The following is a 27,779-nucleotide window of genomic DNA, read 5'->3' as shown; positions in this document are numbered from 1 at the left end:
GAAGGACTGGGGTGCGGGGAAAGAGCCCATGCGAGGAAGGAGTGGACCATTGTGGTGCTGCTACCAGTTGCAGTAGCACAAAAGAAGTACATTTTGGGGACGTACTGTAGGTGTCTGAAAACCATAACATAAAATAACTACCTTGATAGTTTTCTGAGACATATGCTGCTGTCACTGTGGTGACCTGCAGTAAGTAATGTGTGTCCACTTTCAGCAGATCCAAATCAAATTTTCATGAGAATTACCATTGCTTTGCCATGGTTAATTTATTATAAATAATTGAAAATGAGCTGCTGGATTTTTATGAGAAATGTTTACGCATTTCAAGAACTGAGGGGCTCTGCAATATTATTTTGCTTTTTATCAGAGAAATTAAAAGCAACAATCTGTACTATGGAATCTGAAATACAATTGGATGCTGGATGTATGCATAGCTTTTTAAAACAAGGCAAACACAGGCCATTTTCTGTTTTGCTGTGGTAGCTCAGTAAAAAAGGTAAGTTCTCAGATAAATTTTGAAACCATTTCTGCCATGGCAGAACTGAACAGATAGAAGTTGTTGCCCTTTATTTATTTGATTGTTTCTATTCATAAACGAATACATTTGAGACATCAAACCTGAGAGCATGGAAGAGCAAACAGATCAAGAAGAAATAGTGTTCTCTGTGCAGTGTAATGCTAATTATGTTCAAGCGAAAATAAAGCCCCCCAAATTATTAAAAAAAAAATAAAAAAAAGAAAAGAAAAACCAGTGAGAAGACTATATCTCAAGTGATAAAGCATAAATTACCACACACACTTCTGTGCTGAGGAGAAGTAGTATCAGTATCAGTGTCAAAACTTACTTCATTTCCTATGTGAAATGGATGAAGCTTACAAATAGACCTGACCTTCATTATTTTTTTTCTTGACACAATGAAAATCAACTGAAGATTTCTTTCTTGAAACTATGTGCTAGCAATCCTCATAACTGAAGGCAGAGTATACAAGGTATACTCAAAATCTGAAGAAAACACCTTGGATTTTCCAGTATTTCATAACGAAGGAAGTGCAAACAAGTTGTTTAAAGGTGTATTTTCTAAATGTTGATCTGCTGACTGTAAACAGAAAGGTTGTCAAACCTCATTATTTTAAAGACAAGCAGCAGGATTCCCTGCTCTTCTCCTAAATCATGACAGCACAGGATTATTCTCCTTCACTTTTCAAGTCAGCCAGATGGCCAATGAGATAAAATTAAGATAATAAAAGAGTGATTGGGTTGAAGTTAGAAAGACTTTAGACCCAAAATATCCACAAATGTGTTAGCAGCTTGGTTAGAAGAGGTGGCTCTAAAGAAGAAAAAGGTGCTGGGTATAAAGAATAGAGCGGCCGGTCCTGTGGCACGGTACCAATGGCACTGTAGTTTAAGTGGAAAACAGAGGTGTGTTTGTTGTATCACAAAATACAAAGCACTGAAGCCCAGTCTCCAGCCCACCACACGAAGGCTGTGAAAGCAGCTTTGGTAGGAGATGCTTGAGACAGGGGAGCAGCATCTCCTGCTTCCACCCAGGCAAAATCAAAGATGCTTTAGTCTGCCACTGATGCCCTAAGGGGGACTCGGGTCAGCGATCAGGGACATCATGTTGGGCTCAGATGGGCTGTAAGCCAGCCAGTCTCTCCTGCTCTGCAGAAGCTTGAGAAAGTCTCAGCTCACTTGTGGGGAAGAAGTTTGAGATTCTTATGGCCCCCTCCCAGCCCATCATTGCCTCTGTCCATTAAAGTTGGGGAAATAAAGAAGCCCTACTGAGCTTTGTCTTTCCAGCCCTGGAGGTGGTGTATCAGCTCTTACAATCTCACAGATTTCTGTCAGCAAAGTCACTTGTGTGTTCTACTGAAATTAAATGGGCAAGTTAAAAAAAAATAAATATATATAAGCTATGGAGGCAGTTATTTTAAATACAAAACAAAGTCTACAGAGGAAAATTTAATTTCCTCATTATCTTAATCTGAAAGCGATAAGTATTTATCTACCTGTTATTAAAAACACAGCTATTCTGAGCAAAGAACATCAGACAAATCCAATATTCACAAGTAAAATTGCTAAGAATATTCTCAATGTACGTTTTTATTAAAAAATATGAAGTACTGTACTTAAGTTACAATTTTTTTTTAATGTATTTTAAGTATTTTGGCCTGCTTCTTAAAAACTATTGGTTGCTAAGCAAGGTATCATCTCCGCAAAATCAAAAGTCTTGCAGATCACAGCCCAAATATGTATTGAAAACGCATGATAAAATAGCACTTGGACTAGAAAAATATGTTCTGTGATTGGTGTACCATGTAGAGGGGTAGGTAGCAAATTATAAAATGAAGGAAAACTGTTTCACAGATAAAATAGTGCCTCTTTCCTTTTTATCTATATAAATGACATATTACGTAGTCTAAAAAAAAGAGGATATCAGCAGGAAAAAAAATTGTCAAGTTACCCAGACCATTTAAATAGATCATTTTGGCAAAGTGCAGCAGGTTGTAACAGCATTCACTCATGCATCAGTGCAGGGATCCTACCATGTCCTTCCTGGGTCACTGGGATCTGAGATTATGTAACTCAAATGAAAGTTGCAGAACTCAGCACCTGCTCAAAAAAACACTGAATTCCCAGTTTCCATCCTACTGCTGCATCTTCATAAAGAGAATAGTAGGGATTTACAGGAGGACAACATTGAAAAGGTGCTAGCTGGTACTCAAATAAATTATTCTTTCTATGCTCACGTAACTAAAACCAAAACCAAAACAACTATATATCCTCCTCCAGTTACAGATTAATTTACAAATCTCCAATGTTTTAGAAGCATGAAGTAGCTTTTTTTTCCCCCCTCTATCTTACCCTTAACTGGGAAACATAATCATAGTTTACCACAAAGGTGCATTTTACTGATCAACCTCTACATCCTTATGGTTTACCCCAAGCATAAAAAATACTATAGGGCACCTGGACTCCTAAGTTAAAGAATGAAATAAAAACATTGATATGGTCAATCTATGACTAAGAAAATATGTGTAGTAAGTACAGCAGGACACTTGCTGTATTATAGTCCCTCTGTGCTGGAGTGGCTGCTAGCTCTTTTGTTGTCCTTGGGTACCACTAACACTTTAGTCACACCAAGATGCAGCTCATATTGACTATAAACCATCACAGAGTGCTCACACTTGCAGATGTCAGCAGTAAACCTAGATCAGCCAAAATACTAAATGCTTGAGAAAAAAAGATTTGTAACTAAGTGGTATTAACTAATCAGTTTGACTTCAACCTCATCTACAATGAAGTATTTTGCCAAAAGTTTTTCTTGCATAACTTATTTAAAAGATAATTGTCAGCAAATAACATGGGGGTGTTACACACACTTGCACATATATATTTATATATACACATTTTACATTCTTTGTAAATCTAAAATGGATATTTTCTAGACGTGACAGCATTTACTAAATCCACACATGTTCTTGCACACGTGGATGATGTCCTTGTGACAGATACTTACCAGGATACTATACAAGACCTGAATTTTATGTCCTACATATCTTGCTCATGCTTGATAGAATTGAGACATTCCCACACAGCGAAACTGAAATGTACAGTTTAGTACAAGCACAGACAAATTAAGCTCATCTGTCACATGTAATGTAAAAAAATAAACTTGCTTCACCCTCAAGATGATAGTACATAAGCCAGGAGGGAGAATTTGAATTGTGTCTTTTTTTAAAATCAAAATAGAGATTGGTTGTGTAAATACTACATTTCCTTCAGTAAATATTTTTCCCACTTTATAAACATAACTCCTTACTGATGGGGAGGATTAAGTACAAAGATATAGGATTTTCTAAAAAGACAGTGTATAGATGGCTAATCAGACTTCTTCAAGAGAAGTCATCATGTTGTTATAAGACTGATGAGCTCTTGAAAATATGAAAAGCATTCCACCTTTGTGAAAAAGGATATTTTCCCCTGCAAGCCAAGGCACTGGAATTACCCACAAGCAAATCAAATAGCTGTTCAGTTTACACGAGGCCTATAAGCAAACTGCAAGCGGATGTGAGTAGATTAACAGGTAAAGTATTTTAACTTGCATTTATAGTATTCAGTGGTAAAATACTACCTTCTTGGTTTTAATTTCTAAAGTCTATTTCTATTTTTTCAGTCTGAAAGCTGTATTTAATTCCCACCCCCACCCCCGATTATTAAGAACATTTGTAAGAAGTTGCATTAGCTGAAGAGACGAGAAGCTCCTTAGCAGTATAAAGATGGGGCTGAAGATCATCTGTATCTAATAAAAAGAAAAATAACTGTAGCCCCCCACCATGTGCTTTTACACTGTGAAAACCATGAGGTTTCTTAGAGCTTTGTCAGCTTCACCCTCCCAAGCCCTGCATAAATGGCCCAGCAAAGCCTTGAATTGAGCATCAAAGTAGAACAAATTGCACTACCGGATCCCTTACTCTCTAATACTGCCTAAGCCACTTATGTATTTGCTTTAGGAGCTACTAGGAAGAGGTATATACAGATGCATCATCCTCAAGTCTTGTCCACTGCTGCATTTAACATCATGAGTGACACATTTTTCTTCATTATTACCTTGTGGCCTGGAATTTCTTTAAAAGGGTATTTTTACAAAAAGTAGTAAGATACATGATGATGCTGCTGACAATCATTAAATTCCTAATGCACTCCCTACCTTTTTCAGGTTTGCAGTTGCTTAGACATAGGGGATTTACTGTGTGACGTTAGTTGAGACATTCCTATCATGCAAGCACTTCTCATAAAATGCCTGGAATTTCTAAAACCTCTGCCACAGCATAAAATAAAACCAGTACTCCACATTTTGCTAAAGAAGACAAGAATTCATCATCAAACACAGTGGTACAATCTGCTTCCATTTCAAGTATCAGCATAGTTTTCTGTAAACAAGAATGAAATGTTATATTTAATAAGATCTCTGTTAAGTCCTTGATGTAATATCAGTGATGTGGAACACTTCTCTTCCTTCAGCTACGTTACAATAGCAATATTCTACTTGTGTCATGTGCTTCATACCAGCTGAAATTACTCAAGCAAGACAATGACCATACCAAGCTCAAACTGTGCTTTTAACAACAGCAGATTATTGTCCATGTCCCATGCACTGCTTTTTGGAGCTGAAAGTTTTAGCTGGACACTGTTAATTTTCACCCAGGCATGCTACAAAACATTGAGACTCTCACTTAATACTTTGTGCCACAAATTTATCTTAGAAATTATTGCCTGAATAATTCATAGAGGGCCCTGATACACACCTAATACACCAGTCACCCATGGCTTGTTCACGTGATGGCATTCTGCTTTAAAAGGACTCCTTTGATGATGAGCTGCAGGTTTAGAGTTTGAAGCTGGAACACACACAGCACTGACAAACACATGACTACTACCCTTTTTAATGAGGCACTTACAGTTTGCTTGATTACTAGCTTGTCCTCATCCTTCTTAATTTATTGCAGTATCAACTGAGTTTGTCTGAAAACAGTGTCTTAGGAAACTGTGTCTCAGTCTTTAAGTTTCCTCCATGCTATGTCTCCTGTTTTCCCCATCCTCTATCCTGCCATGTTTTCTTTGTTGCACAGTTTTCACGGAAATTTCCCAAGTCTCTTGTGACTTTACTAGCAGCCTTCTGCAAAAAAAAAAAGAACAAACGCAATTTCTGGTGCATATTTTAGGGTCAAATTAGCTGTATCAATAGTCATTCTTAATTGCTCTGTTTTGCATTAAAATCCTCTCCAAACTAGCAATGCTCTGTTAATTTTTTTTAAATCTGGTCAAATATTCAGACTTTTTTTTCATTTTCTTTTAGATCTGATGTGCTAAAGTGGAAACAGTTTTGCTCCTTAACAGATCGGGAAACAGGAGATTTTCTGAAATTTCCAGAATCTCAGCAAATGCTCTATTTGCTGGTTTAATTAAACTGCTGGGCTTCACAGCAAGTTACATATTTTAGGTCTCACTGCATTCTCATTAAACTGCCTATTTCTTATATCACTGATATTTTTAGTTATAATATTCCCTATTCTGGTCTAGACCTCAAGTGAACTATCAAATAAGGACACTTTCATCAAGCCACAATAACTTTTTAAGCCCTTTTTCTTTTTGTCTAATAGACTGTACACAGTTTTGGTGTCGCAGCCTTCTTCTACATAGTATTTCCAGAGTAAAAGCCCACACTTAGTCTGCAGTTTTGGCCTCTCCTAGAGGTCCCAGTAAGCTAAGGTCCCAATAAAGTGAGGATGCATAAATTCCGAACATTTGCTACCCAATTATATTGCTTTTCTGACAGGGTTTGGATAGCTTTTGAAATAGAAAGCAGGAAGATTTCAATACTCCCAAGTATTTTAGAGACTATTACTTAATTTATGTTTTCTGTGGCATGGGCAAGCACTGTTTAGAGAAAAAAGCTCTTACCCCTAGCATGCCGTTTCTCTGGCTAATTTCAAAGAATATACATATAGCAATAAACTGCAATGTATAGGATGACAGTAATAATGCAATTAATTGAGGATGTCCAGACTTTTTCCTCTGAAGACCAAGAATAAGTCTCCACTCTAAACCAGCAGGATTTTGGCATTCATTCTGTTGTTAGAAATACAATCCTCTATGATTCAGACAACCAATCTCACTATTTGTGCAGAAAAGCGTCTGTCTAGTTAGACATTTATTTAAGAAGAAATGTTCTTTATTTGAGTGAAAAATAATAATTTAACAGAGAAAATCTAAGGCTATTAAAGTTATAAGCTTCAAAAAGTAAGGCGAAACACACCTCAAAAAAACCCTTTTAGTATTACTTAAGCCCTGACTATGATGTACTGCAAATTCCCTAGTGAAGCTCAATTTATACACAGGAAACAGCTTTTTGCTTGGGAAACTGCCTTTGTTTTTTTTACTTAAAATAGTCTAATGCAACGCAATCTGCTTGATTTTTCTCTGTTGATAGGGGTTCTGCTTGCAGCACTGAGGACGAAGTGCTTGCACAGGGTAGCGCTGGGAAGTGAGTAAAACTCTGAGTCTTGAAGGTCTGCAGTAAAGGGAGACGAGGTCTCCTGGAGAGGAGACATGGTGTCGCAGGAAGAAGACAACAAACGGGCAGGTCAGGGGCTGGGGAGTGGGAAATGAAAGCAGAGGCAGGAGCCAAGCTGGGCGCTGCAGCCTAATCTTGCCTGAGGCTGGCAGCATGCTCAGAGTCACGTTTTGGGGGGTAAGAGGACACGACTCTGCCACAGCCGCAAGCAGGAGCAGCTTCTTGGACAGCCCGCTGGGCGCAGGGAGATGGCGAGGCCTGAGGTGAGCTGGGCGAGGGAGGGACTGCGGCTCGCGGAGCTCCGCTGGCGGGACAGCAGCATCGATGGCAGTGCAGCGAGACACTGAGGTTAATCCAAACAATCTTTTTTTTCTTGTTTTTACAGAGGCTGAGGAGTTTGCAACAGAATAGGAAGGGCAGATTTACAGAAGAGGGGAGGTGGGAAACGTGAGAGACCTGAGGTAGGTTTATGTTAAGAAAGCGATGGAACATCCAAGAGGAAATGTCAAGGAAAGAGCTGGGTATACAAGACTGGAGGGGAAAGCTGTGAATGATTTGCAAACCTAGTAACAAAAATAATACGGATTAAGCCTTTCGAGTGGGGAGATGGGAGAGAAGAGGGAAGCCAAGCCCAGAGCCTGGCGCGATGGGCTGCAACTGAGCCGGGCTGCAACTGAGCCAGGCGGCAACGCTGCCAGCGCGAGGGTTTCTCCGGGGGCCACCTCCTTGCCACCCGGCAGCACGGCTCAGGCAGAGCTCAGACGAGAAGTGCTGACAAATGTGCTCTTCTGCACGTGGGGTTTTAAAGAAAGAACCAGTTTGTGTGGTGTCATAAAGTCAATGCAAGTCACGTCTACAAAAAAAAGAAAAGGAAACCCGCTACTTGCCTGTGTAAAACAGCAAAGCACCAAGTCAGCAGAGGACTCCTCCACCCCCTGCCCTGCTCTGATACTGCTGCCATGTTCTCCAACTCCCACAAAAGGAAGAGGACGCTGTCCACCTTTAAAACGCACCTTATTCCTCTTTAGGAGTGCCTTCTTCCTTAAAGGTATTTGGAGGTCTCATCAAACTGTGAAGCAGAAAAGGCAATGCAGGGCTCCGCTCCTGCACTCTCTGATTTATAAGCATCAACCATGGTTTGATCTTACTGAGTGGTGGCTCTGCCTTCTGCCTCTGCTGCCCCGCTCTTTGGATCAGAAAAACCCCAAATCTGTTAGACTGTCCTCAGAGGTGATGAGTCAGAAAATACATCAGCCTCACTTGTCTCTCCATATTGAAAATATATACCTTAAAAAAACCTGACAGTAAGGACAAGATGCCGCTGACTTCATCTGGGAAGGATTTCAGCATTTCACCACGTCAGCCACGTTACAGATTTGAAAAAAAATCACAATAGCCTCTGTCACCAGGTTTTTAAGATTTTTATAGATAAATAAAGCACACATTTCATCTTGAATTTCCTGGGTAAATTAAAGCTTGCAAAGAAGCAGCAGTCCACAGGACATAGGGCAACATTGTTATGGAGGGCTGTATGCCTAAATTTACCACCACATTAACAACTTTGCATGTCTACAGTCACCCCTCTGCTATGCCAATCCAGTATGGAAGTTGAAGATTTAAGTACTTGCCAAATATGTATTCAACCAAATGTTGAAATGAAGGAATAAATGCATCTGTATATGCAGGTATTTCATACCAAGTAGATTTAACAAATTTGCAAAAGGTGAAGGTCAGAATAAAATATGCAACTTTGGGGAAGTAGAAAGAATGTAAGAACAAGGAGTTAATATCACGCATATTTAATTAAAAAAACCCAAACCAAACACCCTACAGTAAAAGCAGTCATTTAATCATGTTTCACAACATATCTACTAGATGGCAAACAACTACACCACCACAGCTATAGGAAATTCAGAAAAATGTTTAACAAAATTTTTGGCAAGTAGGTTAAAATTGCAGTTATATGACTTCAATTAAACTAGCAGAAAAGGAATTACTTCTGTGATCATTTTTTTAATAAAACATATCTTTAGTCCTCATATATTAGCCAGTGAATTTGGACCTAATAAATGTAACTTCATACAAAGACTACAGTGAACTGCATAAAAATCTGTCTTACGGTTTTCCAGTCACATTAGTCACGGGTATAATTTAGATGAGAGTTACAATTTCAACCTTAAATAAGTTTTAAGGGGAAAAAACTGTCTAATCAACTCCTTATGAGTTACATAAAATGTAATTCAGGTAGTACCTTAAAAATTCTTACGTGCATTGTTTTAAAAACATCTCTGTAGTTTTCTGTGCCTTTCTCCTATGACAGAGAAATTTGGTTGTGCCAGATCCATGTCTACATCTATAGGAAAGTTGACTCATGAAAATCCATTTCCCCGTAACGCTGGCAAAGAGAGGAAGAGGGGAAACTACGCATAGCACCTACCACCATACGTTTCTCCCTTCCTCATGTGCGTATAGATCATCGTCTAGGAATGCAGGAAAGCCATGTAAAAGGTGTGATGGCTGGCATTAGACTTTGTCAACAATCATCCTTCCTTCATCAGGCTGCTCTAGCAGCAATAGCATCAGGCATCCTGCCCTGGGTGCAGAAGAGGAAAATGTGCCCCGTTCATCTACTTGACTCCTGTTACTCACTGGCTCTGGCAGCTCCCCATAGCAAATATTTTTTTACATGGAAGAACCAGGATTCCCAGAAGCACTTGGAGGCACAGTCCAAGCAGCAGACTTCCTGGTCTAATGTGGCACGCAGACATGACTGAACATGAGCTCAGTGCATGAGACAACAGCAAAAGCGGGGAAACATTTACTCTGTACCGCAATCCATCACTATAGTGGTCTTTGGAGTGCAGCCTTTCCTGAAGTCTATACTGACTACTTCAACACAGGCAGGAGTTCAGATAGCAGTAACTGGCAATGCCTTACACTGCTGCAGTTCAAGCAATTGAAGGGAAAGAGGATAAGTTTGCCATCTGCCAAATTCACAGGACAGCCATTGGGCTTCTTCTGAAGATGCACCCCGTAAACACACAGACTGGGCAGTAGCTGGTGGACACGTGTGCAGCTCTGGGCTTGGCAGGGCACCAAGAGTTGACAAGTGATGGAACAAGCGAGACCCAAACACAGCCAGGGAAAGGTATAAAACATATTTCTGAACAAGGAGAGAGAGCTTGTGGGTAAATGTTGCTGAAAGTAACTTGGGATGTGAACAAAGGACCTGCTGACTATTTGATTCCTCCTGTGCTAGCAGAGATGAGACTCTGAAACAAACTAGACTGTAGTGTCAAGTAGCAGACCCCATCAGCTTCCCTTCTCAACAGGAAAAAAAAAAATGGCTCCAGCTGTTTTAATTAAAAAGAGACACAACAGTTATCATGTCTGAAGTTTTTCAGAAGAAAGCAGTGAAATTCATCCATCAAAATCAACTGCATCTCTAACTCCAGTGGGCTCTCTACTGCAGTTAGGAGGCTTAAAATATTAAGCTGGGAAAGCTGACACTGCCATACGACCACCTTCTAGAGACCTTTTACTGTTATTGTCATTATTCAGTTCCCTCAAGCCCCCTTCAAGGGTAAAAGTCCCATATTTTCTAGCGCTGGAGCATGAGGTGGCTTTGGCCAGGCGCTCCCCGGGGTGGGAGCAGGGCAGAGAGCCTGTGGCCTCAGCTGGGAAATGTCCCTCAGCCAAGTGATGCAGGAACACAGCTGGATTAGGAGCAAACAGACAGCACTGGCTAAAGCTCAGAAATCATCAGATACATACTACCTGCTTCTTGCTCAAATACATCATACAGAAGTATTAGTCCTGAGCAAGACCAGCATGGTGGCAGCCGCAGGCTTGAAGTGGTGGGAGGTGAACACAAATACCTCCTTCACAGAAACTGGCAACCAACATCCAGAGCAGGGTGAAGTCCCACAGGCTGTCTGTCCAACCTGTATAGCCAACCCAAGGCAAAATATGGAACCAAAATAAATTTGGTGTAATTTTATGGTGATTTTTTATGAGTAGCTGCTTAACCAGTCTTTCACCTCACCTGGAAAGGCAGCTTCTTTTGTAAACCTCATGTGACACAGGGACAAGAGAAATTGTGTTTCAAATGACACCAGAGCATTAACCAGACTAACATGAAACTGCTGAGGCAAATGGTATTGACCACTCCAGAGATGCTCTTTTTTGCACACAAACTACCAAACATAAAATTGAGAATTATAAATGCAAACTGAAAACAAGTTGGGTTTGAGGTTTCTAGACTGTAATTAGCAACACAGCTGTTCTGCAAACGTAGAAAACCCCAATTTGCTTGAGTGCTGTCTCTCCTACAGCTTCCAAATGCTCTCACACCACATCACAGCTCATGCAACACCACTTGGATTCCCTTGGCTTAAAGATGGGAACCCCTCAGCCCTTCCTCCCTAAAACACCCCCAGTGCCTTCCCATCATCTCTAAATTACCCCAAGCAACATTCTCACTGTCGCCTTAGCAATACATGCTACCTATCACACTGGGTTTGCAGACAGATTAAAAATAAAGAGGCTCTGGTGCTTACACAAAAGCTACACGTGTGCTGATTAACCAGGCATTTGTCATCATAGGGCAAGGATAAAAGCGGAGTTTCTTCCTGCCTCTCCCTTAGTTGCCACATAATGCACTCACCCATCTCTCCTCAATCACCCATGTGCAAAGAACGTATCAGAACTTCACATTCTAAATATTCCTATGCCTCTATCAAATTTAGTTAAAATTGATCAAAAGGTTAAAAAACTGCAGCGGGCCGGGGACGGCAGCAGCTGCCAGATACAGCTGCAAGCAAACTGCACATTGCACAGGCTTACTGCCTTGGACACCCTGCATGCAGTTATGAAGGGTAATTTCTTAAGCATCAGAAATCCTCAGCTAATCACAACAGCCCCAGCTCCACTGAAGGAAAGGGAGTTTACCAGTTCAGACCAGCTCACAAACTGCCTCAGTGCCTCTGAAGACGTCTTTATTCCCAGAAAAAGGAATAAAGAGCAATAACTGGCTGAAACTTTCATCTTTCTTCACATAAACAACTTCTGCGGAAACAATTCCAGTTCTTCATTTTTTAAGCACATAAGCCATGAAGCAGCTCACCACAAATCTTGCCGATCAGCGGCGTATATAGGCTTCAAGAGTTCCAGGAGAAAAAATACTGTTTATCTTTCCTTTGTGCTTCGTTAAACTTCAGTGTTCACTGGGAGAAAAGACCCCTTTGGATAACATTAGTCAATATGGCCACTAGTTGGTGAATTTTTCTGAGATTAGCTACCGGCAAAGCAAGCAGCTGTGAGAGTATAGTTGATATGGAGAATTTGATACGGGTGCACTAAGGAAAACACTTCTGTTTACTCCAGTCAGGAGATGTCTACAACCAGTGCTGGTACCAACAGGTGCACAAGTCGGTGCTGACATTTAACTGTATGTTGGTGAAAGGGGTGTTTTGAGAGTGAAGCTGTAGCCGCACAGAAGAGAAGAGACAGGGTTCAATTTTCTGCACAGGGTGGCTGTGGAAAAGCCACTTGGAGCAAGATTCGCCTTGCTGAAATGTAACCATCTAAATGTTGGCATTTGCTCTGAATTTGCTGCCTATGCTTCCTCCCTGGAGGAGGAGGAGAGGGAATGGCACCTCCAGTAGGTGCCCCCTTCCCATCATCCCAGTGTAGAAGATGGGCAGAGAGACATTACAGCTATTAGAAGCAAAGTATTCAGACAAACTTGAAACTTTCCACTTTTTAGCAATTCTACTTTCCAGGTCTAACTGAGTTGTTATAGCTCTAAACAGTATTCAAAACCTACAGTAGTTCACAATCTGGCCCTATGTTTTTAAGGTACTACTCTTTTGAAATGTATACATGGGATTTTATATGAAATAAATCTTTTCATTCTACTCTCTGGTAATATAATACAAAATTAGTTCAGTTCAATCTGGTCTTCACGTAGTTCCCTTTTTCTCAAAAAGAAATAGCATTCATGTGAAGTCAAAAAGTGAAATGGAAAAAAAAAATCCTACCAAAAGTTTGACGTTTTGAAGACTGTGTAAAACTACTTCAGATTGTGCTACTGTTACGTGTCCTTGTAGGGAACATGTAACTATTATAGTGTCTGAAAATCTACAAAAGCACCAGAAAGAAAAAAAGATATCAGTATGGTACAGAAACTGCCAGCTCAATTAAAAAAATAAAAGCTACCACTGAAGATTCAGGAAATATAAAGGCTAATGCATTAAGTAACTGATATACTTAGAAATAAAAGCAAAAACTGTTAAAAAATTTTACTTGAGGCAAGAAAACAAACTGCACTGCTTAAAATAAATTATGACCATCTTAAACTATAATTTTAATGATTTTTCAATGAATTTCATGTATTTGGTCCTAAGCCAATAGCTATTAAATGGTTTGGGAAGGAGGTTATGTTGAAAGTATGGAATGGCGTTTAAAGTATAATCATTCTTTAAGTACTACATGGAATTATCAAAATCCTAATTAACAGGCATAACTTGTGTCCACCAGCCACATCCAAGGGTCACAGTGATATAATGATGAAGTGCTATTAGATCATCACTGAAAAAACCCGCTTAAATAGCATAGTAATATCTTGCTTTCATTGAACCAATGGACCATGGCAGAAGTAGTGGCAGTATTTCTCACTAAACGATACAAACTTCATATGCTAGAATTCATATTTCAGAATGCTCGCTTCAGCTTTAAGATCATGTCACCATAGCTGTAAGATCACTTATGCTCTCATAAACGCAGACACAGTTTTTATGGCTACACAAAGCACCATGGCTTTAAGGCTCCCAGTACACAGTAAAAAAATTCTACACGTGCTTATGGACAAGCCAGTTGAGTTGGCTTATCCCCAGGTCAAACATATTTGGTGGACTAGTCTGACACTGAATTTATGAGGGTCCAAAAGAATATTAAACCAAGTCTCCACAGTTCAAAATATAATGCTCACTCAAAACACAATCTATGGAATTGATTTTTAATAAAACTTATTAATTTATTTTTCACACCATCTGCACATCTGTTATTTTGCTGTCCTTTTTGCCAGATTTTATGTGCATCTTAAGATATAAAATCTGCATTAACCAATCTGCTATGGAAGACAGTTTGTGAAAGGCCCTATCCCCCATGGTTATCTACAGGTTTGATGTGATGACCCAGAAGTCTTCTCCCAGCCTTACATTCCTGCAAGAACAGTGGTATAACAAGGAAAGCTGAACACAACAGCTGGCCAGAACAGAGAGCATCAGCAAAGGCTTTGGCATTTCCCAGCTGAGAAAACAGCGTTTCACCACAGGTCGTACAGCAAATACACAGGCTACTACCAGAGGAAATCAAATATTTGAACAAGCAGAGAGTGATGTATTTCAGTCATGCGTGAAGGGAAACCCAGTGAATAAGAATTATACAATGCCACCATGAATTTGCCCTTAAGAGAGACACAAAACAGTTTATTCTGAATGGAATAGAGTCAGCAAACACAGAAGCATAATTTTTTTTTCCTGAAGGTGGAGGGAGCATAGACAATTTTCCAAGAATCATAAAAGAAAGATTAAAAAACACTAAAAGAAGAAGTAGGGCTGTTCTTCTACAGAAGAATCCTCTTTAGTTTACTTTAAAAAGACAAAAAAAAATTAAAACAGATGCACTTTGTTTTCCATCACAGACTGATATTCCAATCATTCCAAGGCTGGGAAAATGAAAGATAAGAGGTTCAAATAATGCAAAATAAAGGAATAGGAATTCACAGGGATGTCTGATGTTCACCACTGCAGTATGAGTGGCTAATCACATAACAGAGCTTGTCTACAAAGAGCTTTTCAAGAAACACTGAGATCGTTCATGTGCACAAGCCTTTCTGATCGGAAGCAGGGAAAGCTAGTTTATTATTTAAACTCTGCCAGAGCTATGAGGAGGAGCAGCAGCTGATTTTAGTTTTTAATGAATGCATGGTGCATTCCTCTTGACCACAGGATACAGTTCTGGAAAAAGGGAATAATGAGGAAAAATAATTCCATCTGATGAAGGGGGAAAAGCATCCTTGGATATCAACTTGACAATCTAAGAAGTCTGTTTTGAACTAGCTTTGAGGGGTATAGAGACAAAAGCCTGTATGGAAGTAAAACCAGCAAAAAAACTACAGATCAAGTAGTAAGACTGGAATTTGCAGTTTGGAGACCAGAAATCAGACTAGGCCACAGAAGACTGGGGACAGCAGGACACCAGACCAAACTTTGAGAGGCCGGGTGTCTGGAGAACACAGGTGGATGACTGTGCAACCATAGCTCCCTCTTGCACACACACTGGCCCTATCTCATCTTACCTTGTGGACCATCTCTCCCACCAAACACACCCTATGTAGGCATATATAGACCATGTCCTTCTACAATAACATGCTGTGTGCAGCCCACTTCTACCCACAAGTCAGGTGAAGCCCATGAGTAGAAGAAATTGGCCTTGGGGGGCTATGCAAACCAGAAGGCAGTAGGCTGAGCAAGTCCACACTGGCATTTTATCCATAGCACTACTGGAACAGACAAATCCAGGCTAGAAGCTGCCTTTTTCTCTTTCTCTCCCTCTTTATCTACATCTAGCAATGACAGCATGGAGGTTTAGTTCTACGGATACTTCTGCTGAGCAGAAATTCTGGAGGAGGGAGACCAGCAAGTCCAGGGCTGACAGCCTGTGTGCTAGAATATCAACTCCAGAAGTGTCCAGCAGATCTACAGACCAAATTCCAGACCCCACTCACCTTGTCACCCTGCTGATTACCAAGAATGATTGAAAGAAGTGATCCCTGGAAACAACGTTGCTCTGCATCCCACAAACCTATTGTAGCAGGATACTATAGTGTGCAAGGCCTCAGTGTCAAATGTTGCTTGATGAGACCTATGAGCCCACAACATTTGACAGGACACCATGGTTAAGCCAAATTTGACAGAAGTGTATCCTTGTAGTGATGAGACTCAAGTGTGTACTTCCTCTGACCAGGACTACCTTTGCCAAGGAAATCAGCTGTCACAGTCCAAAGCAGAGCTCAAGCACACAGCAACATAAAAGCAGCATAATCAGGAAATCAGCCCTCAAGTGCAAAGCTGAGAATGCACCAGTTTGATGGTATAGATGTATCTATCAATATTTGGTGGAACAAGTCCAGGCAGGATATAAATTTATTTAGGAAGAACACTCAAGGAAAAAACAAAACCACTGAAATATATACATGGGAAATATGAGCTTCTGTGAAGTTTAAAATAATTTTTGCTGAATATCTTTACATGTAGATGAAAGAAGAAAGACCAGAGGCATGATCATTACCTCAATCCAGTCCTCGTTACGTGGTCTTGAGAGAGACTTAGGTGAAATTGTCTTGAGAAGTTGTCAAGAGCGAGGTAAGGGGTTGGGAATTGAATTAACTGAGTAGCTGCTGTAAAAGCAACACGTAGGACAGCGAAAGATTTAGGAATGTGTTGAATGACAATTGTATTGGGTTTGTGTGGCAAGGTTTTGGTAGTGGAGGTGGTTACAGGGGTGGCTTCTGTGAGAAGCTGCTGGAAGCTTCCCCTATGTCCGACAGAGCCAATACCAGCCGGCTCCAAGACAGACCCGCCGCCAGCCAAGGCAATCAGTGATAGTGGTAGCACCTCTGTGATAACATATTTAAGAAGGAAAAAAAGTTGTGGGGCACACAGAAACGGCAACTGGAGAGAGGAGTGAGAACATGTAAAAGAAACAACCCTGCAGACACCAAGGTCAGGGAAGAAGGAGGGGGAGGTGATGCTCCAGGTGCCGGAGCAGAGATTCCCCTGCAGCCCGTGGGGAAGACCATGGTGAGGCAGGCTGTCCCCCTGCAGCCCAGGGAGGTCCACGGTGGAGCAGATATCCACCTGCAGCCTGTGGAGGACCCCACGCCAGAGCAGGTGGGTGCCCGAAGGAGGCTGTGACCCCGTGGGAAGCCTGCGCTGGAGCAGGTTCCTGGCAGGACCTGTGCATCTGTGGAGAGAGGAGCCCACGGAGCAGGTTTTCTGGCAGGACTTGTGACCCCTTGGGGGACCCATGCTGGAGCAGTGTGCTCCTGAAGGACTGCACACCGTGGAAGGGACCCACACTGGAGAAGTTCATGAAGAACTGCAGCCCGTGGGAAGGACCCACGTTTGAGAAGTTCATGGAGGACTGTCTCCCATGGGAGGGACCCCACACTGGAGCAGGGGAAGAGTGTGATGAGTCTTGCCCCTGAAGAGGATGAAGCAACAGAGATAACGTGTGATGAACTGACCATAAACCCCATTCCCCATCCCCCTGCACGTCTGCGGGGGGTAGGTAGAGAATCCGGGAGTGAAGTTGTGCCTGGGAAGAAGGGAGGGGTGGAGGGAAGGTGTTTTGAGATTTGGTTTTATTTCTCATTACCCTACTCTAGTTGACGGGTAATAAATTGAGTTAATTTTCCCCAAGTTGAGTCTGTTTTGCCCGTGATGGTAATTGGTGATGATCTCTCCTGTCCTTATATCGACCCACGAGCCCTTTGTTATATTTTCTTGCCCCTGTCCAGCTGAGGTGGGGGGAGTGATAGGATGGCTTTGGTGGGCACCTGGCATCCAGCCAGGGTCAACCCACCACACAATGTTTCCTTAAAAGGCAGACAACAATATCAGAAGGCTATCTGTGGCTTCATGAAGCTTCATCTCCATTAATAGGGAGGAACTAATGAAGACAAAATGAAAAGGAGTGGCTTTTTTCTAAGGTACCTAGATATCGTATCTTACACTAAACTTTCATTCTATGATGATGGTGACCATGCAAGCTCAAAGCACTTTCTAGATCATTGACTGATGGTGTTGCTTTTGGATGATCCCTGTAATGAAAGAAGGAGCTTAACAGACAAACTTGCAAAATATTTATACTAAGTATGAATATTTGTGCTCAGAGGAATGGATAAAATAGAAAATCCAGTTTAGACAGCATACAAAATGTCCTGGAAATGTAATGCATTAAAAATACTTTAAAATTAAATATTTACCCAGATTCTTAATGAGTGATAAAGCTTCCCATGATATAAATGCTCCACCACCATCATCCATAGCTCCCTGCCCAACGTCCCAGCTGTCCAGATGTCCACTGACCAATACAATCTGGAAAAGCAATTATGAGAAAACATACCTACATAAAAACACTGAATCAGAAAAGTCAGTTCAGCATTAAAGCATTTTAATGATTTTGTCATAAATTTGGCTTTTTAGTTTAGAATTGGAGGAAGGAAACATTTCAAATAAAATTAAAACATTGTTCTCTAGTCACTGAATATAAATCTGGGATGACCAAATGCATCCTACTGCTTCAAACCACTGCCTAAATCAAACTAGATACGCTGTAATAAATGTTTAAATGAAAGGCTTTGTCCTGTGCATTAACAAAGTGCATACTTTCCAGAGATACAGGACTACTACATTGCAGAATGGTGAAAATTGCTTTCATATTCCAGCTGTTTAAGATCTTAGGCATGAAATTTGATTAACCCTATTTTGGGGTGCATAAGGAAGAAATATGAACTTAGACTGAAGTGTTCCCAGACAAAGGTTGTTGTTTTATTATATATCTATGGTACCTGTCACAGAGGACCTCTAATTTATTATTGGATCCCATATGTGCTACAACAATGAGAAAGTATTTTATAGCTTCATTAGTCATAAGGATATTTTAAATTAAAAACAACATGGCAGCAAGTCCCAGTTGGGTCTTCTGCAAAGAAAGTTTTCTGGCTACAGTAGAATATAGTAGTATACCTATCTCCAGAAACACCCACTTTCAGATCCGAACTCCTGACATGTCAACAAGCAGCATCAGACCAATACCAGAAGTGAGACAGTTCCCTAACTGGACCTGAAGCTGAAGGGCTGATGGATCTATGATTGCAATGGAGAGGTCAAGGAGGGACAAGAACTCTGAACCGAGCAGGCAGTGTGGTTAAATGATGCAATAGGACAAAAACAAGAGCAGGGAGCCGCTGCAGTGCCCAAGGAATCTTTGAAGAACTAGTACCAGTAAAAAGCACCCTTGGGATAAGGTGCAAGTGGAAGCGTCCAACCTATACAGCTCAGCACTGAGGAAAACCTGAAGGACACCCTGGAACATCTGCCTGTGTCCTGCCCAGAACTGGCCATACATGAAGGGATGCTTCCCACTCTCTGGTCGGCTGATGTCAAACAGGTCTCAGAGCTGTGGGATCTAGAAAAAAGGGGAAAAATACTCATTCCTCCTGCCACCTTCTTCTCCCTAAGGGATGAGGATCTCCTGGTATATCATCTCAGCTTTCATTCATCACAGGACAACTACTCTAGCACTAAAAATGAGAATATAATGAGGTTTTCCTATTATCACCCCTGGAGGGTGACAGCCTGTGCTGTAAGTGCGCAGCTAACGTTGCAAGGAACTAACTTGGGGCTCAAGCACAAAGATCTCTATTTTCCCCTTTGCATGAAAGAAACCTTAGTACATTTTTCACTGGTTATTAAAAATAACGGACAAACAGATCACAGCAAGACAAAAAGCATTAAGTGCTCATCAACCAACCATGTTTTTTATCCAACCAAATACAAACTCAGGTAACAACTAAAAGGCCTCTTTGTATTAAACACAGGCCATGATGAATAGGCAGTCATATCCATTGTATTGCCATATGCCCAAGCAGAATGCACCAAACCCCTTTAAATTTAAAAATTACACTATGAAATGTTTATAAATGTGTGTATTACAAAAACCATAAGTGTCATGCCTTAGAAGCTGGAAAAGCTTGTGATCAAACTCCGAAGAGCAGCTTACTCTTTCCTTCTCAGATGTTTCAACTCTCTTTTCTGCTTATGCAGCCTTAATTCAACATGTGCTTACTTTCCAGCACAGACTGATTTTCTTGGTAGTAGACAGACATGCTCCAGCCCTTATCCCAAAACCTCCCCTCCTTCAAAAGAGCTTAAATTTGGATGGCAGGCCCCTCTGTAAAAGCCTCAGATTTACTCAGGAGGTATTCCTGCAATTTAATGACATGATCCTCCCAGGCCCAGCATGAAAGACTGCAAACAGCACGTTTTCCAGGGATGCTGCCCTGCAGTAGAAGTACTTAATCTGCAGCAACCCTCTGCTACAATAGCAACATAGCTTGAAACCAGATAATCTAAGAAAAGTTATGCCAGCTTTGGAGGTAGAAACCTTTCTGAAATGAGAGCAGAAAGGAAGTGCTTACTGCGGTACTCCTTGCTCGTTTTGTTTTCTTGTAAGGGAGGACTAAGCACACACACACACACACACACACACACGCGTGCAGGTGGTGAGGGCAATGCATGAATGAACTCTGCTTTGAGAGCTTGGGATGCCCATGCAGCCCCACTGCAACCTGTCTATTGAGGACAGACCTCAAACACCACTACACTTTGCAGTCAACTGATGCAGACTCATTACTGTCCACTCAATAAGGAATTTGCAAATAATAATTTAAAAAGAACAGAAAAGGCTCTGAGTGAAAGCACAACTATCTGTGGTATAAAGGACGTCTATTCCACAAATTCAAAATTACCATGTAGTTTATTTGTTCTTAAAGCAAAAATTGGTTTTAAGAAGATAACTATTCACTTTCCTGGGAAACAGAGTTTCAAGCTGAAGCGAATTATTTAGAACAAGTCTGTAAACACACTGAGAGAGAACCAAGTTTACAATAGAAGTGATGCCTTGTCTTCAGCAGTGAAAGAAGACCTCACTAATGCTGTTCCCTGGCACCAATCTCAACATGAGCGTCTGAGAGTGAATTACTCCTCATTTCTGTGAAACAACACATATTGCAACAGCAGGAAAGTCTGAACCAGAAGACAGTAGTGTAATCCCATTTGGGGTTCCAGATGCCAATCACAAAGCATCTTTACCAAGTTCAGAACATTACACCAAAACAGGTCAAGGTTCAAGTGGATTGAGAAAGTCAGATAATTTTATGGATGAACTTTTACTTAAATTTACTTAAGGTGATGCCAAGAGCAATTACATAAATACAACCAATGTACTTCTATGTGAAAGTTTTTTCAGAACAGTTGTTTTTTTAAACTGTCATGCTTTTGTAGCAGCTGCTAAAATGAATGTTTCAGTGATTCTGCTGATAGCTAGCCAGACATTCTTAAAATAAGACTCAGTCATAAAATAACAAAAAAACCTATGTTTATCTTCGTCTTTAAGTAGATATAATGTGTCTGGGCAATGAATGGAAATATTTCTGAAATTCACTCTAAACCACTATATTATTTAAAATAATATTATAAAATAATAGTATTATAGTTCTTTGTACAGGTGGGTTAATAACAAAGGCAGTTAACGCTATCAAGGGCATATGATTATTGCATTTTCCACATTTCTTTCAAATCTGTTACGTGGTTCTCAGCTCCAAACCTACACATAGACTAGTCACTTACATTTGTACAAACTTCCCTATAGAAATGTCAGCACATGCCAACAGAATGTAAGCACTGCAAAGCAGTGTAAGTATATGCAAGTGTAAGTATTTTTTTTAAATATACAGAGAAACCACAAGCAATGGTATAGGCCAGTACAAATACAGCAATACACATTTGCCAAATTGACCAAAAATAAATTTAGGATAAGACAGCTTGCATGCAACACGACAACTTAAGATTTGGCTTTTCTGCAGTGACACAGCTAAGAAATGTTACTCTAGACATAGTCCTGAGACAATACAACAGAAGTGAAACTGCAGGAAACATTTCAAAGAGATGAGTTCTTCTATTTCCTTCTGCACCAGCATTATGACCCCTATTGGATGACTTTAAGTCCTGCCCAGCATTTCAATAAAGCATACTGAAATATTTTGAAATTTATATTATATTTTATATATTTATATAAATATATATTTTATATTTTAAACCCAAGAAGATTAGGAAGAGGAACCACATGTTCACATACATTTGCATACATCATGGAGTTATCCTTTTCTAAGCAGGATGGGTTTTGCCACTAAAAAATAATCTCCCATTCCATACATAGTCACACATGCCTATTGCATTTGTCACGCAGTAACCTCATAAAATGTAGGTGAACTACCTTCTGCTTGGTTAGAGAGAATTTAAAGAAAAGTCTATTCCACTTGTAGTTAGTCTCCACAACCTTACTTCCTCCTGTAGAGGTACAAGGCAAAGGCTTCTTTCTATGCAACATTAGAGATCATAAATAATAAACATTAGGAAAGAGCTGTAAGTAACGTTTTCAATCACAGAATTTAAGCTACAATAACATTTGTATCAAGTTGTGAAAAGTTATTTCATGTCACTAAGGTAGACGGTAATGGAAGAGTAATGAAGTCGTCATTCATCTTTGCCCTTCATGGATGAAGACAACTTTATGGATGGAGGTTAGGGTCCACAAAGTAGGACCTTTATTGATGGAATCTGGCTATCAACACATTCTCTTAGAAAAACTTAGTAATACTTTCATTATCCAAACCACTGAAAGGTATTTTTCCTTACATCTTCCTCCAGCAGAAAGGGAAGATAAGGAGCACCTTAACTCGCACGGAGAGGACAGAAAACTTAAACAAGGATCACAGACACAGAGAATGGGATGACCAAAAACTAAATAGGATATTAGAACCAGATCGAGCATCTTTAGCCAAGACACAAACTCCAAGTGTCTGTATGCCAAAACTTCAAGCTAAAATAGTGAAGTGCTCTAAACTGTAACTTGAATTCTTTTCAACTGCTTGTCCATATTTTCAGCCAAATACTGCCACGAGTTAGTCGTTTGCTCAGGCAGCACAGGTCTACAGTGTTCCAGCCCAGTTCCCAATTACCTGGAAACTCATGAAAAGCATTCCTATTTAAATTTTTGTGGTTCTTTTTTCTCCAGTTTACTTCTAAATAGGTCCATCTTAAGCTCTAGGTACCACAATAAGGTCTTAGATTATTTGACTGGGTATTTTTTCTGCATGAATCCCCTCCCAGTGCATGGGATATTTGTACAGTACTTAACTTACACATATGAACACCACATACAGTTGATTTGTGTTTGGACCAAAATTAGAGGAAAACAAGTCAGATAAGAATCAGGATCCTCAATTCAATCCTATTAAAAAATTGCCTATAAATTCTCTCCTTCCTCAGATACTTATTACTCTTTTTACTCACACATGCACTCTCTCACTTCACAATTTCCTATTTTCCCCAGTCCCAAACAAAGTTTCTAATACTAACTAAACCATGACTGAAAAACTCTTAATCCCAGCTTCTCAGACAGAGGAACCCAGCACCAAATTCAGGCCTGACCTCCTAAGCATAGGGAGTACATTTTGAGTAATCTTTCCATTTGGATAGCATGACAACTATGAACTGCCAGGTGGCTTCAGTTTATGAGGATCTAAAGATTCTCTTCATTTCACTGTGTTAACAGCATGAGAATAAGGGAAAAGGGAAAGGCAGCATATCATGTATCTAACTAGTGGGCTAATAAAACAGCCGTCAGGACTAAATTTAAGCCCATCATTCTTAACCTGCCTTCAAAACTATGATTAAATAAAGTCTTCATATACACAGATTTGCAAATTAGGAGTAGTAAATCTGGCGCAGCAATTTTAGGACGTATTAGCGTCATCTGCAGTAGTGCTCGCAAATATGTTCTGGAAAATGGCAACACCAAGCAATATGCTTTTCTACTGCTTACCCACAAAGCAAAGCTGGCACTAGTGTCCACAGCAACCTTCCTCTTTTAAAGTAATTCTTAGTTTCCAGACTGTATTCTCCTTCCCCTTTTTTAGGAAAAAGTTTTGTCATCTTAATGGAATGAAATGTTGGTGTGTAATTAGGATTTTTGCCCTGACCCATTCTCTTCCCTACTTCACCTCAAACCTTTCTCTCTTCAACTCATACTGCAAAACCAATAACAAATTAAGAGTTATCAACTCTTCCTACTTGATATTTCATGTCCAGAACCACATTCCTGTATACAAACCAACATTCCTTAAGTTTTAAAATATTTACAATAGTTATTTATTTGTATCATGCAGTAAGATTCTGTAAATAAGTCCCTTGGCTTTTCCATCAAAGGCCTTCTGAACTCTAATCAGAACTTGTAATCCTATGTGCTGTAGCAGCCCACAGACTGCAGCAAATGCATCAGACATCATCTTCCTTTCTGGAATCCAGTCCAGCTATTCCAACCACAGGATAGAGACTTGAAGGAAACTTCTTAAGCACTGCATAATAAAGATAACCATTTAAATAGTTCTTGCAGAGACACTGCATTTTGTATCTATATGTCCTGGTTTCAGCTGGGATATAGTTAACTGTCTTCCTAGTAGCTGGTACAGTGCTATGTTATATCCCAGCTGAAACCAGGACACTATACTACCATTATTTCAAGCTCAGCATCTCAATGTTTGGGGAAGACAAAACTGACAAAAAGTTGAGTGCCCATCAGCAACATAGCACTATATGGCATGGGATTAGAATTGGACTTACATGCAAGGTTAGATATATATATAATATTTCTTCACTGTGAGGGTGGTGAGGCACCGGAACAGGTTGCCCAGAGAAGTTGTGGCTGGCCCATCCCTGGAAGTGTTCAAGGCCAGGTTGGATGGGGCTTTGAGCAACCTGGTCTAGTGGAAGGTGTCCCTGCCCATGGCAGGGGGGTTGGAACTAGGTGATCTTTAAGGTCCCTTCCAACCCAAACCATTCTATGACTCTATGATTCTATGATATAAATATTTGAATATAAACTCTCCTGTATTTAAAAATGTGCAGTTCATTACTACCAGAAGAAAATACTTTGTCCAGTTATGTTTAATCACAGGTCTACACTATTGTGTGTAATTCTATCAACTTCAACAGCAAAATTCAAGCGTGGAGCTGTATCAGAGATAATCAGTTTTAAAAAACACTTACTTTGTAAAAAGTCTTCATGAAAGTCTTCCCTGACCATTTCCCAAGTAGTTGTTTTGGGCTACAAATATGTGAAAAAAGATTTGTGAAGTTTCTGCACTTGCCTTTAAGAAAACACTAACTGCCTCCAGTTAAACTGCAATTGGATTAAATCATGCCCTAAATGTAAATCAGGAACATTACCACATTTAGTGAATTTTATTTGGTATATATAAGAATATTTCTTCAAATTAGTTTTTAGCTTTGGTGTCCAAATAATATGACTTCACTGCACAGCTCCTTTTATTAGATTTCACGCACATTAGGAATAGTTCTTAAATAATCAGTCTAGCTGTCTCAACTAATTTACAGTCCTAAAGAGAGAGTGAAGTTCAGAAAGAAAAAAATGATTAAAACAAAAACTGTCTTTTCTACTTACTATGCAGTGTAGTAAGTCTTAACTTCCAGGCTTCCGATTAAATGATAGATCTGCACATGAAACAGAAGTGACTCACTTAGTCACACAAGAATCCAACCCTATCACTGCTAAAAAGCTGATTAACCTTCAAAGAGCCTCTGTGTCACAAAATACAGTAAACTCTTTAAAGCTGAATCTCTACTTTGTAAAAGTGATTGAAAATAAAGTGTTCTCGAAAAGTATTGCAACCAAACCTCCCTGTCTGAAGTGAATCTCAAAACCACTGAGTAGTTAAATAGCATGGGCTGATATAATTTATGGCATATAGGACAGTGAAGGAGAAAATTAGTCTGAAAATAAATTATTACTGATAAGGGATTTGTACTAAAGGTAACGAGACATAGAAACTGTATGAGCATTCAAAGATAACCAAGTATTGAAATTACTACCATTTCATATTAAATGTTGGATTTTAAGACTTATCATTTCCATATTTAAGTTCCCTAGAATCTTTTATTTCCTATTTCCTGAGCTGTAATATTTCAGAAATAATACCACTCTTCGTAATACTGTATTTCAAAAATAAGGATTTCAATTTATATATTTCAGCCCGCCTCCAGAGGTTTTAAGAGGAAAAATCATAACAGTAACTAACTCTAAACAAAACTAGGTATCACTGAAATATCACTTACCCTTGCACAAAGACGATGTTGTAGCTGCTATTTTTCTAGTTCAAAGATTAGCAAAGAATCTCTGCAGTACCCCTGTATGAAAGCTGAAATGGCGTCTGACCTGATGTGCAGAGAGAAACAATCCTTTTTCTACACTTTCCAAAGGAAGACTTCCCTTACACATGTAGTAGGTGATTTGTGTATGAAGAATGGGATTATTTTATAATCTAGACTCTTTGTATTTTTATATTTTTCACTTCAGGGATATATACCATTCCACATTACTACAGATCTAGCAACATTCCCAAATGTTTTATCTTCAAAATTTCTTTTATCAGATATCAAAATTAATCTCAGCTAAAATAAACACTAATGCCTAGTGCTACTTCTTTCATTGAAGCATTTACAAAAACTGTCCTACTTGTACACTGTGATAATACGTACTACTGGCGAACACCCCTTTCCAAAACTGTAAAAATTGTACATTTTTCTCAAAAAAATTACAAAACTATTGTTTCATCTCAAGAACACTAGAGGACCCCTTAAGTCAGACCCATGCCCTGCTAGCACTGCCTTACAGCATTCTGATGACCTAATATGTCCTGAAAGCCATCTTGAGTAGCCAACTCTGAACTGTGCTCCAGAAAATAGACTTCATCTTACAAATACTCCAAGAAGATTGCTGATGGAAGCAAGTCAAAACAACCCTTAGGTGGCTGTAATAACAGCAGAGAACTACAAGAAAGGAGGCTTCAAAACGTAACACTTACATTCCAGTGCCAGACACTGAGCATCAGCGAATACTTGAGGTTGGAAGGGACCTCTGGGTGCTCATCAACTTCCACACCCTGCTCACAGCAGGGTCAGCTTAGATCTGATCACTTAGCGTTTTGCCCAGCTGAGTTCTGAAAATTTCCAAAGATGGAGATGCCACAACCTCTCTGGACAAAGTGTTTCAATGTTTGCTCTTAGGAAAATATTTTTCCTAATACCTATTATATGATGGCAAAAACTTCCTCCTCTCATGGTCACAGATTTACAGGTCTGTCTGTGTTCACAGCTGAAACTCCAGCCTATGATGGAGGCTCTTCTGATGCTGCCCTCTTACTCCACAAATCCATGCGTAAGCCAGGTTCTTGCCATTTCTTCCTCTGCCACTTAAAGGATTTCATTGTATAGTACGCTAAAACACTAAATTAGTCTTTCATTTGATTACTGTAACCCTTTTTTATTTCAATGAGTTATCCCACATTCCTGGCACCTGCACAAGTTTTCTCAGAATTTTGCTAAGGTTATCCTTTTATTTGTCACGGTTTTTTTTTAAGATTCTTACTATTCCTTACTAATTTTTTTAATGTGTACATAACATTTTTAGTTCTTTTTCCCATACACACGTTGTTTCTCTCTTAAACTGCACAATAAACTCAATGCAGTGCTAACTTCACACATTTCCAGAAGTGCAGCAACCCACTGTGGGGGTAGGAAGTTAGTACAAGGTGATAACCGAAACACCAGCACATGTAGCATGGGGAATGGGCAGGAAGAATGGAGGTCTGTGTGCAGATGCAGGGCTGCCATCTCCTAGGGGTCCCAGAGGCATGGTGGGATGGCTCACATGACCAGAGGGCTGCAAATAATGGGTGCAGGCTCTTTAGGAAGGACAGGCTGGTAGGGT

At 40.0% G+C, this 27,779-nt stretch overlaps 1 protein-coding gene across 6 annotated transcripts in view; it reads right to left on the bottom strand.

Moving 5' to 3' along the window:
• CPQ (carboxypeptidase Q) overlaps positions 1 to 27,779 on the bottom strand; it is a 165,815-nt gene that overhangs the window by 42,893 nt on the left and 95,143 nt on the right. For all 6 annotated transcript variants that reach the window (XR_011324087.1, XM_069779732.1, XM_069779730.1 and 3 more), the window contains one exon: positions 18,133 to 18,244. Coding sequence is in view for 5 of the 6 variants with exons in the window: in XM_069779732.1 (XP_069635833.1) it covers positions 18,133 to 18,244 (112 nt within the window). In the remaining variant the exon portion in view is untranslated. The remainder of the gene's footprint in view (positions 1 to 18,132; positions 18,245 to 27,779) is intronic.

Source organism: Haliaeetus albicilla, chromosome 3 (genome assembly GCF_947461875.1).
Source record: "Haliaeetus albicilla chromosome 3, bHalAlb1.1, whole genome shotgun sequence".
In the NCBI taxonomy this organism is placed as follows: domain Eukaryota; kingdom Metazoa; phylum Chordata; class Aves; order Accipitriformes; family Accipitridae; genus Haliaeetus; species Haliaeetus albicilla.
This window is presented reverse-complemented; position numbering and strand designations above follow the sequence as displayed.